The sequence below is a fragment of the Antechinus flavipes genome, chromosome 6 (genome assembly GCF_016432865.1).
Source record: "Antechinus flavipes isolate AdamAnt ecotype Samford, QLD, Australia chromosome 6, AdamAnt_v2, whole genome shotgun sequence".
NCBI lineage: Eukaryota > Metazoa > Chordata > Mammalia > Dasyuromorphia > Dasyuridae > Antechinus > Antechinus flavipes.
The window spans coordinates 169,580,357-169,597,679 of record NC_067403.1 but is presented as its reverse complement, the minus strand read 5'-3'; the positions used below and the strand labels follow the sequence as shown (position 1 = coordinate 169,597,679).

The 17,323-nt window shown below is 34.5% G+C and overlaps 1 protein-coding gene across 1 annotated transcript in view; it reads left to right on the top strand.

The window, feature by feature from the left end:
* Positions 1 to 17,323, top strand: part of SLC4A4 (solute carrier family 4 member 4) — a 350,270-nt gene that overhangs the window by 245,094 nt on the left and 87,853 nt on the right. Inside the window, 3 exon segments of the mRNA XM_051964746.1 lie at positions 2,859 to 3,013; positions 3,615 to 3,728; positions 5,827 to 6,001. Coding sequence (XP_051820706.1) covers positions 2,859 to 3,013; positions 3,615 to 3,728; positions 5,827 to 6,001 — 444 coding nt within the window.

Sequence of the window (17,323 nt, the reverse complement as noted above, 5' to 3'; positions counted from 1 at the left end):
ATATTTGAACTCAAGTTTTAACTCCAAGCTCTATTCACTGCACCACTACCCATATGCCCTTCTGATCACTAGATTGGTTTTAGAAATGTTTGGTTGTCATCTTGTCCAATATATAATAATAGTTACCCTACAGGGTTTGAAAGTTTACCATTTTTCACACATGGTACAAGTACTTTTACCTCCATTTTACAAAGGAAGAAACTGAAACACATAAGTTATATGATAGGTTTATGGTAAGTACCCAACTAAATACTTAAACCATTGCTTTAAGTTCGGGTCTCTTGATTGTCATCAGCATCCTTTCCACCACACCATACCAACCTTATTTGTTAAAATTCCATTCCTTCCTATGCTCCTAATAAGTATAAAATTTGTCTCACTGTGGTTGCTCATTTCTGTTCTCTTTCTTGTGAACAACAATATTAGGTAATACTTGAGGCTTGGCATTATTTTCAATACAGCCTAAATTCCCTGCTGACTCACTAGTGATTGTCTAGTTCTTTCTATTTCAGGGATAAGATTCTTATGTATATTTCCCTTAAATCCATTTTTTATCTGAATCCTTAAGGTGTACTATACAAATCCCTGAAGGTTAAAGGTGTGGTCTTCCTGCTTGGCCTGAATAATCCAGTTTAAGCTACTACTGTTCAGTCATTTCATTGTATCAGACTGGGACCTCATTTGGGATTTTCTTGGCAAAGATACTGGAGTACCTTGTCATTTCCTTCTCTAGATCATTTTACACATGAGGAAACTGAGGCAAAGAGTCATTCAGTTAGTGTCTGAAGACAATTTTGGACTTGGGAAGATAATCTTTTTTTAAAATAACTTTTTATTTTCAAAATACATGCAAAGATAGTTTTCAACATTCGTGCTTGCGAAACCTTGAGTTCCAATTTTTTTTGCCTCCCTTCCCTCCACCCACCCTCCCCTTGACAGAAAACATATGCAATTCTTCTATACAAATTTTCTATACAAATTTCTATACAAATACAAAATACAAATATTTTCATATTTGAAGATGAATGTTTTTGACTCTAGGTCCAGCACTCCATTCACTGTAGCATTTAGCTGCCCTATCCTCCCTCCAGTGAAATTTCACTCTATTTGTAAATTTAATTTAATTTATTGTCAGTTCTAGAGAGTGATCTGAGTCTGAGATTGAGGGACGCTCATTCTCATATGGCTATTTAGTGTCAGAGGCAGGATTAGAATCCATATCTTCCTGATTCCAAATTTAGGCTTCTCTCACCTCTGCCATGTCAACTGTAGTCTATGTAAATACAATTAAAACCTGACTTCTTACTATTACAGAAACATTTATTCATGAGTTCAGAAAACAACACACTGAAGACCAAGATAAGAAAGATAAGCATTGAGTCTCTAATAAGAGTTTTTGAGTGGAAAAAAAGAGAGAAAATTTGATATTAAAAAGGCTATTCTGGTCAGCATGAAGGATAATTTATAATGGAAAGAAATTATAGGCAAGAAAACATATTAAGAGGCCTTACTAATGAATGCCTAGAGTAGAGTGGTAGCAGCAGAAGTGAAAAGAGGGGGACAAATGTAAGAAATATTGCATATATAGAATGGAAAGGACTTGGCAACTAATTGACCATAGGGATGGAGAAAGGTAAGGTAAAGGTATAATTTTAAAATATTTAAGCCTGGGTAAATGAGAGAATTATGGTAATCCCTTAGAAGAGATCATTTACATAGAAAGGATAATGAGGAATTGTTCAATTAGGAGAGAATATTAAGAATGAAGGAACTTGTAAAAAGGTTGTAAGTTTCAGTGCTGAAATAAATAGAAAATTGAAGCAGCTACATAGCACGTTAGATAGAATACTGGACCTAGAGTTAGGAAGACCTGAATTCAAATCCAACCTCAGATACTTATTGTCTGTGTGACCTTGAGCAATCACATCATTTATTTACTGAGTTAGTTTTCTCTCCATATATATCTTTTATGTGACTTTACTTACATGTCACTATCATTAGAATGTAAACTCCTATTTTCCTTAATTCACTGGAGAAGAAAATGTCAAACCACTCTAGTACATCATTGCCAAGCAAATACAATAAACAGTACTGGCATGTCCATGAAGTCGTGAAAGAGGTGGACACAATTGAAAACAGTAACAAACAAGATATACCAATGGGATCATGGGGAAAGCTGACAAGTCTGCAATGCTACATTGTTCTTCAATTTAGCACTGAAAGGGTCCATGATTTTATTTATGTAATAATTCTCTCTCTTGACACAGAGAATGATTCCTTCCCTCATTTGTAGATGGTCTGACTAAATGCTCTGGCTGAAAAAATTTTGTGGCTAATCAATCAGTCAATCAAGTATTTGTAAAAAAAAATGCTTCCTTTGTGCCAGCTATTTTACTCAATAGTTGCATTCCAAGAACAAAAACAGCCCTTGCTTTCAAAGAATTTACATTCTAATAGTAATGATAACATGGAAGTAAAATCACATAAATGTGGAGAGAAAACTAGGTCGTCAAAGGATCTGGTTTAAATTCTACTTTTGTTACTTGTTAGTTGTGTGACCTTGGTAAGTCACTTAATCTCCAAACACTTTAATTTCCTAATATGGAGGTTACTTTAGATAGTCTGTGAGGTCCCTTCCATGATCCGTGATCTGATCCCTCTACTGCTAGATCCCTCTACTTTTCTGATGTAGCTTTTGAGTCTCAGGGCCTCCATCATGCAAAAGGATGAGACATAAGAAAATAAGATAAATGGATACACTCATTGGATTCTCCATTTCTACCCCTAACCTCAACCCTGACATAATATGAACTGTTTAGTCCTTATCTAAAACAATACCAATCTCCTCTTCCCTATAGGTGTTCCATGATATTGCCTACAAAGCAAAAGATAGGCAAGACCTGATTGCTGGAATTGATGAATTCTTGGATGAAGTCATCGTCCTTCCTCCAGGAGAATGGGATCCAACTATTAGGATAGAGCCTCCAAAAAGTCTACCATCATCAGACAAAAGGTTAACATGTCAGGGAATTGGTAGGAGGTGTACTAAAATGGGACTGGATTGACTATTTTGTTCTGTGTTCACAAATTTTTGAGTTTGGAGTTATTTCAAGAAAATCATTTATACTTCTTGGTGTCTTGTTTTCCTCTTTTGATAAATTGAAGAGGTATGTGTTTTTGCGTTTCATAGGAAAAGTGCCAATTTCTGCTTAATTGGTCTGAATCAAAGTTAGGGTCAGTTCAGAACTGTGAGAGATTTGAGGCAGGGAGACCAAATGGTAACCAATTGCAGTTTTTCACTTGTGAAATGATGAGTGCTTATAGCAGAATGGGTTGAGTATTCCATGGAAACTTTCTGAAAATCACCAGAATGGTTTGCCACATGCTATATAATTATGCTACATGACTATTCTGGCCACTTGAAGCTGGCTAATTCTGGTGAATGACAGTGCCTTCTGAGAACACTGGGAAAAGTCAATCAGCATAAGAGTTGTTTTCCCAAGGAATTTCTAGATAGGCTTACATCTTTAATTTAACTAATGTGTGTTAGCTATATCTCTGAAGCAGTGGGTAAATGACACTAACTTCCCTTGGGCTTTCTTGGTCTTACACAGGAAAAATATGTACTCAGGTGGAGAGAATGTACAGATGAATGGAGACACCCCCCATGATGGAGGTCATGGAGGGGGAGGGCATGGGGATTGTGAAGAACTACAGCGAACAGGAAGGTGAGTGGGGGATGCAGCTGGCATTACCTTGTTAGTCCTTAGGTGGGGCTTCAGTTTGCTGTACTGTACTATCAACTGGTAAAAAATACTGCTACCGATTTATCTTGATCTTAAAAGACTCAACTGTGAAATTATCCTGTAACCATAAAGCACCTAAACATGCAAGATTATCATATTTCATATGTACCTTTCACCCTTTTCCATTTCCTTATAAAGCTGCTCTCAAATCTCATGTTTTTTGTATCCATAACATCTCTTGTGAATATCCTTACTCCTCCATTCACATAATTACTGAACCAGTTCATTGTCTCTCTCACCTCATCTTCTTAATGACCGTCCCTGAAATCTCTCCCCATTTCAATCCATTTTCTATATCCTTGCCAAAGTTAATTTCCTAAAGGACAAGACTGACTTACGTGATGTCATAAACTCCAATAGTTCCTGATTACTTCTAGGATCAAATATAAAGACCTATAGTTGGCACTAAACACTTTTTTAGCCTGATGAATATCTTTCTAATTTTCTTATGCAAATCTCCCCTCCATGCACTCTCCAGTCCAATCATATTGTTCCATTCATCCTTTCTCATACATGATTTTTCTTCCCTCATCACCTATCCCCATATCTTTGCACTGGCTGTCCTTCATGCTTAGAATATTCTACATCTTCATCTCCGCCTCTTATTTCATGTGGATTCCTTCAAGACTTAATTCATCTCACTGTCTTCAGGAAGCCTTTCTTTTCCCCCCTAGATGCTAATGTTTTTCTCTCAAAGATTACCTCCATTTCCACTGTATACATCTCATATGCACCTAGTTATTTACTCAGTATCTCCTGCAATAAAATGTGAGTTCTTTGAGGAAGACCTACTTTGTATCCTGCATGTCTAGCACAGTGCCAAGCACATAGTAGTCACTTAATGTTTGTTGCTTGATTAGTGACTGACTTGGCTTATAGAAAAGAGTTGCTTTAAAATTAGTTGTCATTTATCTAACCTGAAATTGGAGTTTTAGGTTTACCTGGTTTGCATTATTTTCTCCTTTCTTCCACAACTCTCTCCAGAAACTGAATGAATTCAGATGGGGTAAAAGCTGAACTAAGACAATCAGTTTACAAAGTAAGGATTTCTTGGGATGTGAGGGGCTCTGTGGGAAAGCCAATTCGGTTTGAAGGCCCAATGGAACCTTGGTTTTGGGGCTGGTCTTTGGAGAGCTCTTTGGAGCTTATGTTCTAATGAAGGAGACAACATATAAAAGGGAATTAGAAAATGAGGTGGGATGAAAAAGGTTTTCTCTCTGGCAAGAAAGAAGAAAAAGAGACACATATAAAATCAATATGGCCACAGCCCTCCCTGAAACATTGATCTGGGTTAAAGAGTCCTCAATCAGAGAAGAGAGCAGTACCCCTTCATGAGTTTTCTCTAGGGCAGAAAGGCCCAAGGAAGTAGGTAAGAAATCTGAAATATGAATTGAGCTGGTAGTAGCAGATTGTTCCTTTCTCTTTCTCCATATTTCTGATCTAGAATTCATTCTTTATTCCAAACAAAATTTGATTTAATCTAAGTTTCATTCATTCATGCCAACAGATCTTTTCTATGCTGAGTAAAAATGATTTCAAATATAATGATCAGAAAAAGAGTAGAGTAACATGTCAAATTTACTATTGCTCTACTGATCTATCAACTATAAAAACTCTATGCTATCTCTGAGGTCCTTTACAATTTAAATATTTTGATATTGTTTGAATCTTAGGTGGTCAAGAAAAAAAAAACTATTTTACTAATTTTAAGAGTCCATCAGGATTCTTGACTGATGATTCATAAGCTTGATATTTTAAAAAGTTTTGGGGCATTTTTTGGATAACTATATTTCAACAAAATGCATTTTTTTGTAACAATGTGGACTTTTAAAGTTTAAAAACATTCTGAGAAGAGATCCATGGACTTCAATTGCCAAAGGGATCCATCAGACAAAAAAGATGAACTTCTGTTGTACAAAGGCTGGCTGGTTTTATCTTAGTCTTTTACTTCATTTATCACTCTTTCTCTTTCTTTTATTGTAATTTATTTCATATTATCACATATTTCCTTTCTCCCCAGGTTCTGTGGTGGACTAATTAAGGACATAAAGAGGAAAATACCATTTTTTGCCAGTGACTTTTATGATGCTTTAAATATCCAAGCTCTTTCTGCCATTCTCTTCATTTATCTGGCAACGGTCACCAATGCGATCACTTTTGGTGGACTGCTGGGGGATGCCACAGAAAACATGCAGGTGTGTAGTAATTTCTGGAGTCTACAAATAGCCAGCCCAGATTGCCTTCCTTACCCTGCCAGCTCAGTCAGGAGCAGATGGCCTCTCAGTCACTCAGCATGATTTCAGCTTTCTTTTGCTGGATCCTGTTTTTTACTTTGCTTCTGGCCTGCTGCTGCATTTCCAGCCTTCTAGTGGTACCAAAAATAGTTCCATGAATCTGCCTTGAATCATAAGTCAGGGTTGGGGAGGTGGGGGGGGTAGTAAAAGGAAATGAGGAAACAACCTCTTCTTAGCGTTGGAGCATTCAGCAGTCCTGGTTTTGTACAATAGGGTTATGCTGTCCCTTTTTGCTGTGGCACTCAAGTTATTTTTATGAAGAGTATATCATTCTGTGCTTATGCTATTCTTGTATTACATTATTTTAATTTTACAAATGAGGAAACTGAGTCATAGATAAATTAAGTAACTGGCCCAAGGTCATATAAAAGCTACGGGTAAAGATGGGACTAGAAACTGGACTTTCTGGTGTATCAAAAAGTCTTTTTTGATACTATTTACTAACCTGTACTGAAGGTAGACAACCACATTCTTAACATCCTTAAAAAAAAATATAAGAACAAAAGGAAAAATAGAATTGTGATCATATGTACTTATTAAATATATTTGGATATCAATAACTAATTTAAAAATGTTATTTGAAAAATATAAATTAAAATCTCTACAACTTAATATCACAAAACCATGAGAACTATAGATTCAGATATGATAAGAATAGTTTATTGTAATGTGTACCTGGTAGTTAAATCTATGGCAAATGAAAATTTTGTGTAGCTACTATTATTTATACTTTAAGGTTGGTATGTGCTTTAACAAATAATACTGTAGATATTATTTGAAATACATATATATATATGATATATATTGTGTACTATATATGTGTGTGTGTATAGTATCCTTGTTAAGATTTATTTCTCTCTATATGATGTACTTGCAAAGCATCTAAAAGAGTTCTAAAAGCCTTAGTGCCCTTTTTAGCTTCAATAATAGCTTAGCTTATTAGCATTAAGACTTTTAAGATACCCTTTACAGCACACTAGTAAAGATATCTTTACAAAAAGCATCTTACTATTTTTTTTTTGTAATAGGCACAGTATGTCCTAGAAAGTGGAGTATAAGTAGAATATTTATTACTAGCTATTATTTACAATCTGAGTCATATTTTGGATGAAATTAGCAACATTTTATTTAAGGAAAATCTGTAGCAGATTATAAAACTTAGTAAAAACGAAAACTAGATGGGCTCTTTGAGCTCATCTCCTCTAATTCCTTCATTGGTTGATTGGTTGTTGTCCTTTGCACTTGAAGGGCACTAATATGTCATCTCAATGACATCAGGGTCAAGGCATAGTATGTCTGACTGATCAAATCAATGAGAGCTCAGAAGAGTCTAGCACAGGTTGGACACAGTAATCCTTATGAACACTTGGAGTGGTAACCCCCTCATATTACCAATAAGAAAACTTGAACCATGGGAGATGTTGGGCACATACACAGCTAGTTAGCATCAGATCCAGGGCTAACACTCAGATCTCCTCTCCATTAGTCCAGTGATTTGGCCATCATACCATATGCACTGTAAAAAATGACCTAATATATATTTCAGAAATTTCACAGGATGAATTTTTATAAAATGGAAACGTAAATTATAATTACTAGAAAATTCAGAAAATATCCTAGTAAGAAAGCCATTATTATCTCTTTTAAGGAGGAAAAACAAAACAGATAGGTTAATTCATTTCTCTAAGATCATTGTGACTAATGTGGGCAGCTATGAACAGAATATGAAAGTACTATGTAATAATAATAATAAAGTTTGTAAAGCACTTTAAAAATACTAACTCACATTATCCTCCCAACAACCCTGAGGGATAGGTGCTATTATTATCCCCATTTTCAGATGAAGAAACTGAGTCAATCAGAGATTAAGTGATTTGCCTGGACTCACACAACTAGTTAGATGTGCTATACATACACACTGATGCAAGTAGGTGGGGCCATAGTGGATAGAGCAGCATATGTGGCGTCAGAGAAATGTTCCTCAGTTCAAATCTGGCTTTAGAATCTTATTGGCTGTGTGACCCCAGGCAAGCCACTTAACCCCGTTTGCCTCAGGTTCCTCATCTATAAAGTGAGCTGGGAAAGAAATGACAAATTGGTATCTCTGACAAGAAAAACCCAAATGGAGTCATAAAGAATTGGACACAGATGAAAAATAACTGAACAAATGTGCCTGTCTATAGATACATGCATGCATACATCATTTATAATCTCTATGTTAATCAATTAAGTTAAATAGATCTTCTTGTTCGTTAGCTTTATAAATAATATATTTTATTGAGGTAATTTTTTCTTGTGTCATAATAATTTCTGAAGAGAAAAAACCCAATAAGAAACACTTTCCCCTCCAGGATATACCCACTTTATGACAAAATAATACAATAACCAAAGAAAATCTAATATAATGACCATGTTTGAAAATGAACATCACATTCTCTCCTAGTATTCCCTTATTTTTCTGCTTTGAAGAAGGAGATACTTTATCATCTTTTGTTCAGATTGGTTTTTGGTTATTCAGAATTCAGCTCTCTTTTGGTGATTATATATGTGCATGTGTATGTGCAAGTCCTGTGTATGTGTGTGTATGTATGCACATACACACATATGTGGTATGTTTATATGTCTACATATCTACATATATGTCTACAATGTCAATATATAAAATATATGTTGTATATATTCATAGATACATATATAGTTGCAGCCTTTTCATATATATTTTTGATTCTACTTATTAACTTTGTTTCATTTCATAAAAATTGCCCTGTTTTTCTGAATTCTTCTTGTTCACTTTTTTTTTTACTACACATTAATATTTTATTAATTCATATAAGTTTTTATCCACCTTCTTATCAGTGGACATCTGCTTTTTTGAAAGGCTTTTTTTTTTTTTTTTTTTTTTGCTACCACAAAGAGTACCACCATGCCAATATAGATTTCTGGCTTTTATTTCTATTTCTGACTTTCTTGGACTATATACCTACTAGTGGGATCACTGGGCAGAAAAGCATATGTTTTAATTATTTTTCTCATATAATTTCAAATTGATGCACAGAAGAGTTAGACTATTTCACAGTTTTACCAAGTAGAGTATTAATTACTACAGTAGGACACAAGGTCATTCCAACGCCAAGAAAGCAAAGCTCCCAAGCAGCCCATGATTCAACCATGGCAGGAGAAAGATCCAGGAAAGCACTTGGGATTTCCCAGGAGGCCTTCTACCAACCCAAACAAAATCTGGTTAAGTTCTTTCAAGATTACACTAAAGGATGGAGCCTTTTTCAGATTTGAGATTGGTAAATAAGGACCCAGAGAATGAGTCTTGAGACACCAAAAAATCTTAGCCCAACCCAGGAATTCCTACAAAAGATGTAGCCATCCTAACAGATGAGGCCCACAAAAATCCAAGAATATGGGCAAGAACAAGGAACTAAACCCCAGTCCATGAGCAAATAGAAGATGGAGAAATACTGTGCTCCAAGGGAAGTATAAAAGATCAACCAGAAAAAATATAAGTAGAACCACAGAGTAAAGAAAATCCTGGCTACTCTAGGATTATAGGAATACTTAGAGGAAGTGAAACAGGAAATTCAAAATTTAATGTTCAGTGAAATGAGAGCTAGGTGGAAAAAAAGAATGACAAAGCAAATTAACAGCTTAGAACAGATGGTGGCAAATTTTACTACAGGAACTGAACTCCCTAGAAGTAAGTATGGGTCAGACATATATTAGTGAGCCACAAGACAATAATAAAATAGTAACAATTTCAAAAGAGAAAAACAAAGAAAAAACATGGTATTTTTTATTTAAAAACTTATGTAGAAAATGGGTAAAGGAGAAACAATCTAAGAATCAGGACTAATTGAAAAATTATAAACAACAAAAGTAACAAATGCCTAAGATAACGTTTCAAGAAATCCTAAGTGAAAACTGCAGAGAAGAAACCAGAGGGGAAAGAAACCAGAGACAAAGACTCTGTCAGTCACATCTGTAAAGAAGTAGCCAAATGAAAATTTCCAGGAACATTAGAGCTAAAATCTATATGCTTTCTCTATCATCACTAAGCTTATTAATGGCAGAATGGGTAATTGAGGACAATTTGTTCCAATGGTTATGAAAGCATCTAAAGCAGGCATTGTAGAGCCCTAAGAGCTTGGTTAGACATGGAAGACACTGAGGTCATCCACTACATCCCAGACCACCACCAATTGTTTAGATTTTTGGCCAAATATGGGACTTCAATGATCCAGAAAGAGAGAATAAGCTGACCATTTTGTGCATCTCTGTCTCTCTCAAGTCAAGTCATTGACAAATTAAGACATCATCTCATGTGCCATTGATCCTCTTAGAAAACAAGCACAAATGAAAACAGTGTAACATGGAAATGATAGCAATAAGCAGAAAAAAGAAACAAAGGGGAGAAAAAGCATATGTGGGGGGAACCCCCCCCCCAAACAAACTAATCCTATGCAGCTAGTGATTCAGTTCAAATGGTAATTCAGATGCTTCCTAGCTGGATGAACTTGTTCAAGTCACATAATTCTGATTGCCTGACAAGAGTCTACTGGTCCACTGGAGAAGGCAATGGCAAACTACTTCAGTACCTTTGCCAAGAAAATTATGTAGACAGTTGGTCCACAGGGTCACAAAGAGTCAGCCACAACTGAATGACAAAACAACAACAAAATCTTTTTTCCCCCAGATTACATGATAGTTTATTTTTAGAATCCAAAGAAAATGATTCAAATATACTTGAAACAATAACTTCAGCAAGGTACAGAATATAAAAGAAATCTACATAAATCATCATTTTTGCAGCAGGAAGAAATTAAAGAAACTCAAAATAACAATAAAATGTTTTGGGATCTATCTACCAAGATACCCAAAGGAATTCTATATAATGTTCTTTACAAAAACAAAGCCAGATCTAAAAATTGGAGAAATATGAATCACTCATGAGTAGGTTAAGCCAATATAATAAAAATAATAAATAACAATAATTTTATAAATAAGTAATAATTTAATAAATAAAAATAACAATGTTACCTAAGTTAATTTATTTATTCAAGGCCATACCAGACTACTAAAGATTACTTAATAGACCTAGGAAAAAATAATGAAATTCACCTAGCTGGACAAAAAGTTAAGAGTAGCAGGAAAGTAATGGGAAAAAAAATGTAAACAAAGGTTAGCTGCTGGTGATAGCAATATCAGATTTCAAATGATCCTACAAAGCAGTAAACTGTCTTTAAACTATCTTCTGTTGTTATTCAGTATCCATTTGTGTCTGACTCTTTGTGACCCCATTTGGGATTTTCTTGCTAAGGGTATTAGAATGGTTTGCCATTTTCTCCTCCAGCTTATTTTACAGATAAGGAAATTGAGGTAAATAGGATTAAGTGACTTTCCCAGGGTCAAATATAAATGTGAATTCAGGTCTTCTTGACTTTAACCCTAGGCTTTATCCTTTGTACCACCTAGTTGTCCCACTTAAACCATCTGGCAGAAGTTAAAAAATAGGGAGGTCAATCAACGGAACAGGTTGAGTATATAGTATACAAAACCAAATGAAAGTCTATTGTTTGATAGACCAAGCTATGAGATAGACTCATTCATTGACTAGAAAAGAATGTGATAAACATTAGATATAGACAAACAAGTCAGACCATAACTCTAAGTTGAATCTCAAATGGATACATGACTTGCATTTGAAATATTACATCATAAACAAATTAGAGGAAAAAAGAAAAAATGTCTTTTGCAGCTCCTACTGGAAGAAGAGTTCACGACTATGTAAATGACAGAAAGTATTCCAGAGGATAAAATAGAAAAAGAAAAGATTTAAAAATGGTAAAAATGAAAAAAGGATAAAAAACAATTAAAATTTGAAAAAAAAAAGTTGTTGCAGCTAAAATTAGAAGAGAGATAGCTAAGTGGAAAAGTTCTTTGTAGTAAGTTTCCCTGATAAAGATTTGATGACTAAGGTATATAATTAGTTATTTCAAATTTATAAAAATAAAAGTTGATCTCTGATAGAAGATATGAACAGATAACTTTCAAAGGAAGAAATCCAAGTTGTTAAAAACCATGGAAGTACTTCAAATCACTAATAATTACAAAAATGAAAAAATGAAGCAAGTCTAAGTGAGGTTCTTTCACAGGTCCATCTGGTAGAAGAGATTCTTGTTCATGTTAGAACAAATAACATCTGATATCGCTTTTAATTCAGAAATTTTGTGATTTGGTTTTGTTGCTTCCTCTCTTCTCTATTTTTGCAGTTACTAGCTAAAACTTTGTAGGCTATTATATTTATCAATTCACCTTATTAAATCCCATCCATATTTTTAGCACTAAAAGGAACAAAAATGTCAATTGATATAAAAATTTTATTATAATTTTACTTGGAAATAAACATTTTCATCCTATTTTTTTTTGCCTTGTGGGTAAAAATTAATGAATTGTGTCATTTTATAGCTATAACTTGATTTTTCAAGACAGTTAAGTGACTTTGCTGGGGTTCAGATTTGAACTCAGATCTCCCTGACTCCAGATATAGTGTTTTGGCTACTTTGCCCACTTAAGATTGCCAGAAGACATCAGCAGGATGTACTTCAGTTAATGTTTAATGCATTGTATGTTTTAAAAGTATATAAAAATTATTCAAAATTGTATTTCTAGGTATAATATTTTTCTATTTTATTCATTTTATTTTATATTTAAATTCAGAATAAAAATAAATTAAAAAATTAACTTTTATTAATCAAGAATAAAGGTAGGGATCAAAAAATGTCATGTAGAATATAATAATTGTCCTGACCCATGAAAAAAAATGAGGATTTGAAAGGCAAGAGGGAGGAAGAAGTACTTTCTTGTTATAGGAAACAGTCTTGAATCCCCATAGATGGGAAATAGATTGTTGTATATGGGAAACAAGGAGTAGACTAGTTTGGTTACACAATGAATATAGGTTTGAATAGGAGAACATAGGACTATGCTTTAGTCATCATAGCTAATATTTATATATTACTTAAAAAAACTTGCACACTGATTTAGTACTAAAAGGTACAATTATAGGACTGAACCAAGTGTTAACCAATACTGCCAGAAGGAGTCTGGAAAGTGTTGCTAAAGATTATGAAGTCTTGGGCAAGAAGCTAACAACCTTTAGGGCACAAGTAGTATTCTCATTACCGCTGTTGATCAAAAGTATGGAAGGTTTTCAAAGAAAAAGGCAGATTTGGGAAATGAGCTACATGTTATGGAGATGTTATCTAAAAATGGACTTTCCTTTCTGTACCATAGTTTAAAATCTAGGAATAATGACATGTTCCAGAGTAGACAGGGAATGCACTTAGCAGAAGCCAGTAGATTAAGTATCTTGTTAATGGGGCTGTAAAATCTTGCTATCTATCTGCCTTTTACCTTGGTATCTATGAAGCTAAATTCTATAGTTATTTAGTCATTAAGCATTTATTAAGTGCCTACAGTATGCCAGGCATAGTGCTAAATAGTAGGGATCCAAAGAAAGAGAAAAAAGGCATTCTCTACTGTCAAGGAGCTCATTGTCCAATTTGGACAACTATACAAATTAGATATGTACTGAATATACTGAAGCTAAACAAGAAGAGAATCAGGAAAGTCTTCTTCCAAGTAGGAGTTAGGAATTCAACTGGAACTTAAAGGAAGCCAGGGACAACCATAATGGAGAAAAGAGAAAATTCAGGAAATTCATAGGAGACAAAATCTAGGAAAGAAACCAGCAACAAAATCTATGACCTCAAATTTATGCCCAAAGATGCAAAATACGGGTCAATGAATTAGGTAAATGCAACACCCAAAGGCAAATTTGAAACCATAGATGTCTGTGAGACTTCATGGGAGGTGACCCCATAACTAAAATTATGGCTCTAGAATATTTATACAATATTAAAAAGACATGGGAGATATAAAATAGAAGGGGTAATTGAAAAGAACCAAACCAATTTAATTCTCTCAAACTATTGGTGCTATCGACATTACTTTAATTTTATAAATGAGGAAATTGAAAATCAGAGAGATTGAGCAGCTATTCTATCTTCACAGAAACAATGAGTGTCTGAGTTGAGATTCCTACTGAAGTATTCTAGATTTCAAAGCTAGCATGCTATATACTACACTGGGAATAGTTTAGTTTATATTCCCAGATTCCTGGATTTTTGGAGAGCAAATGTCAGAGGGCTTAAATAAATGATAGGATTTTTTGGGATTCTCTTATTTCAAAAATGAAAGTTCTATAGGATACATCAGTTTGAGAAGGATACAAATCTGTCTTTCTGTCTGTCTGTCTCTGTTCACTTGGCTTGTAAGTGTTAAGTGTCTGAGGTTAGATTTGAACTCAGGTCATTTGCATTTGAACCCAAGACCCAGGTCCAGTGCTTTCTTCACTGAGCCATTTAGCTGTCCTCACAAATTCTCAAGAATAAATTTTGAAGAAACAAAGAAAAATCATTTAAATGAAAATATTGGGGGAGGGAATTGTCTAAGGGGAACTTATATCTAAGAAGATCTATAATCTAAGAATTATATCTAAGAAGAAATGCCACAGAAGATGGAAACATATGAAGAATGCTTGTCTCTGATGCTTTCTGGTTTTCTTAAGAAGGCACAGTAGACAGAGCGCTAGACTTGTTAATTCCTGGCAAAATACTAAAGACGTATTTGAAATTTGAAATTTAAAAATTTAGAAAATTAACCATCATTAAAAATGGCTCCTGATCAATTCCTTTTATTTAACTTTTTGGACAATGTTGCAAGATGGATATACAAATTTACTGATTTACTTAGATATAAGTCCTCTGTTTCCACCGACTAAAAAGTCTTTTATTTACTCTCCTAACAAATTTCCTGATGCCTTTCAAGGCCACCTGCCATAATGGAAATAAAAGTAGGACCTAAAAGTTTTTTAAATCAACTAGTAAAAATATTCCTACCAGAGCTAAATTGTTAATCACTACTTCATTTCTCATTAAGCTAACTTGCAGAAGTATAAAGATGTGATTTCTAATTCACAAATGAGGAACTTAAGAGGAACAGGACAAGTAATCAAATAGAATAACTAGTATAGGCCTGGGAGGGAGATAATGCTTTAACACCTAGCTGTTTTGAGGCTGATAGAACTAGTAACTTTGACTTTGTTGTTGTTGTTGTTGTTGTTTTGCCTTTCTTTGTATCCCCAGAGCTTAGTATAGTGCCTGGCATAGAGTAGCTGCTTAATAAATGCCAGATCACTGACTTGAACTATTGGTTGGATCATGTGACTTCCAATCAATAAACATTAATTAAATGTTTATTACACTATTATATTATATATATGCAATTTAATATATATACACACAAACACACACACACACACAGGGACTGAGGTCAGAAAGACAAAAAATGAGACAGTCCCTGTCTTTCACTTGAGAGATATAGTACATTCACAGGTAAGTACTAACACAGGATATTTTACAAAAGAAACAGTAACTTGGAGGATGATGATATAGTATTAAAAACTGGGGGAATCAAGAAAGATTTCTTTTTCTCTCTTTTTCTTTCTTCTTCCTCCTCTTTCCCTACTTGTCTCTCAAGTACATGCTTCTTACTTAATGTTGAAAATTTAATTTTTATTCTGATTTTAGCAAAGAACATATAAAAACAAGTATTTCTGTATATAAAGTAGAACAGAAAAGGAGATTGTATGTGAAAGTCTTTATGTACTCACCAAGAAGTCATTTCTGGCAGTTAAGGAAGAAAGACATTTGTGGAAGTGAGTTGGTTCAGTGAAAGTATGATAGCTTTACGAGATAGTATGATGTTTATAGATGTTTATAGAAAACAGGGAAAGAAGCAGTGGATAAGATATTTGAAGATGCAAGAATCTGAAACAAATACAAGGCCAGCGTGCAAGAAGAACGTATAGTTGAGGGTGAGGGGTTCATAGGATTGAACATAAATCTGGAGTTGCAAAGGTCCTTTGAGATTATAGTTCAATCCTCTTATTTTCAAGTGAGGAAATTGAGGCTCCTGAAAATTAAGGGAGTTATCCAAAGTTATACAGCACAGAGAAGATTCAAACCCATGTCCTCTGACTCCATATCAAGTGATCTTTCCACTGTTTATTCCACTATGTTGCTCAAGGTTTTTTCCAGTTGCCCAGAGGTACTGGAATAGAGAAGGAAGTTGGTAAGAATAACTTCTTCAATGTTTTAAAATCAGGTCAAGGCTCATGAGGGTCACATTCGGGAGATGATTCCATAACATGCAAATGAGTTAGATTTCAGTGAGGGAGGACTAGGCAAAGTCACCCGCCTCACTTTCTCCTCACAAGCCATTTGGGTGCAGTAGCCTTCTACAAACTTTGTCATGTTGTAACCAGCAGAATGTTGTCTCAGAACCCTAGAGCACTGGAAATTTAGAATCTGAGTACAATTACTATCAAGAGATTCTTGTTCTTCACAGCATGAATTAAGTTAGTCTGTTCTTCCAAGAACGACTGATTCCATTTACCTGAAATCAACTAGATTTCATGTGCTGACTTACAGCTGCAAGCAATCTCTAGTACTAGGTTTCTTATCCTGGGGTCTGTGAATTTAAATTATATACATACATACATACATACATATATATTTCAGTATTTATAAGCCTATTTATTTTATTTCATTCATTTAAAATATTATACTTAGAAGGGGTCCCTAAGCTTCAACAAACTGCAAAATGATTCTATAATATATACAAAAGGTTAAGAACCCTTTGGCAAGATATGATTTTGAAAATTACCTTATTTTTAGGTAAGTAGATTGTAGAGTCCAAGGATTGCACCAATAGAGCAGAATCAGAAGTAATAGGTATGTAATGTAAAGGGGCAAATTAAAGCTTTATCAATTAGATTTTAACAATCCTAAACTTTAGAGCTGCCCCAGAGTATTATGGGAAGTGAAGCAGTGATTGGTCTTTTCCACCATCATTGGTCAACTCTACAAGCATTTCTTAAATATTTCCTGTGTGCCAGTACTGACTGTGCAATGTGCTGGAGTGGTGGTCTTTAAGTAAAGCTGGGTGGTGTTTTATTTATTGGGTGTTGTTCTGGGGATGCTTATTCAGGCACAGATTGCAGTAGATGGTCTCTGAAACGCTTTCTGACTTTTAGATAATGTGATTACACAATCATATGACTCTGCTGTAATTGAAAAGACATGAATTTTC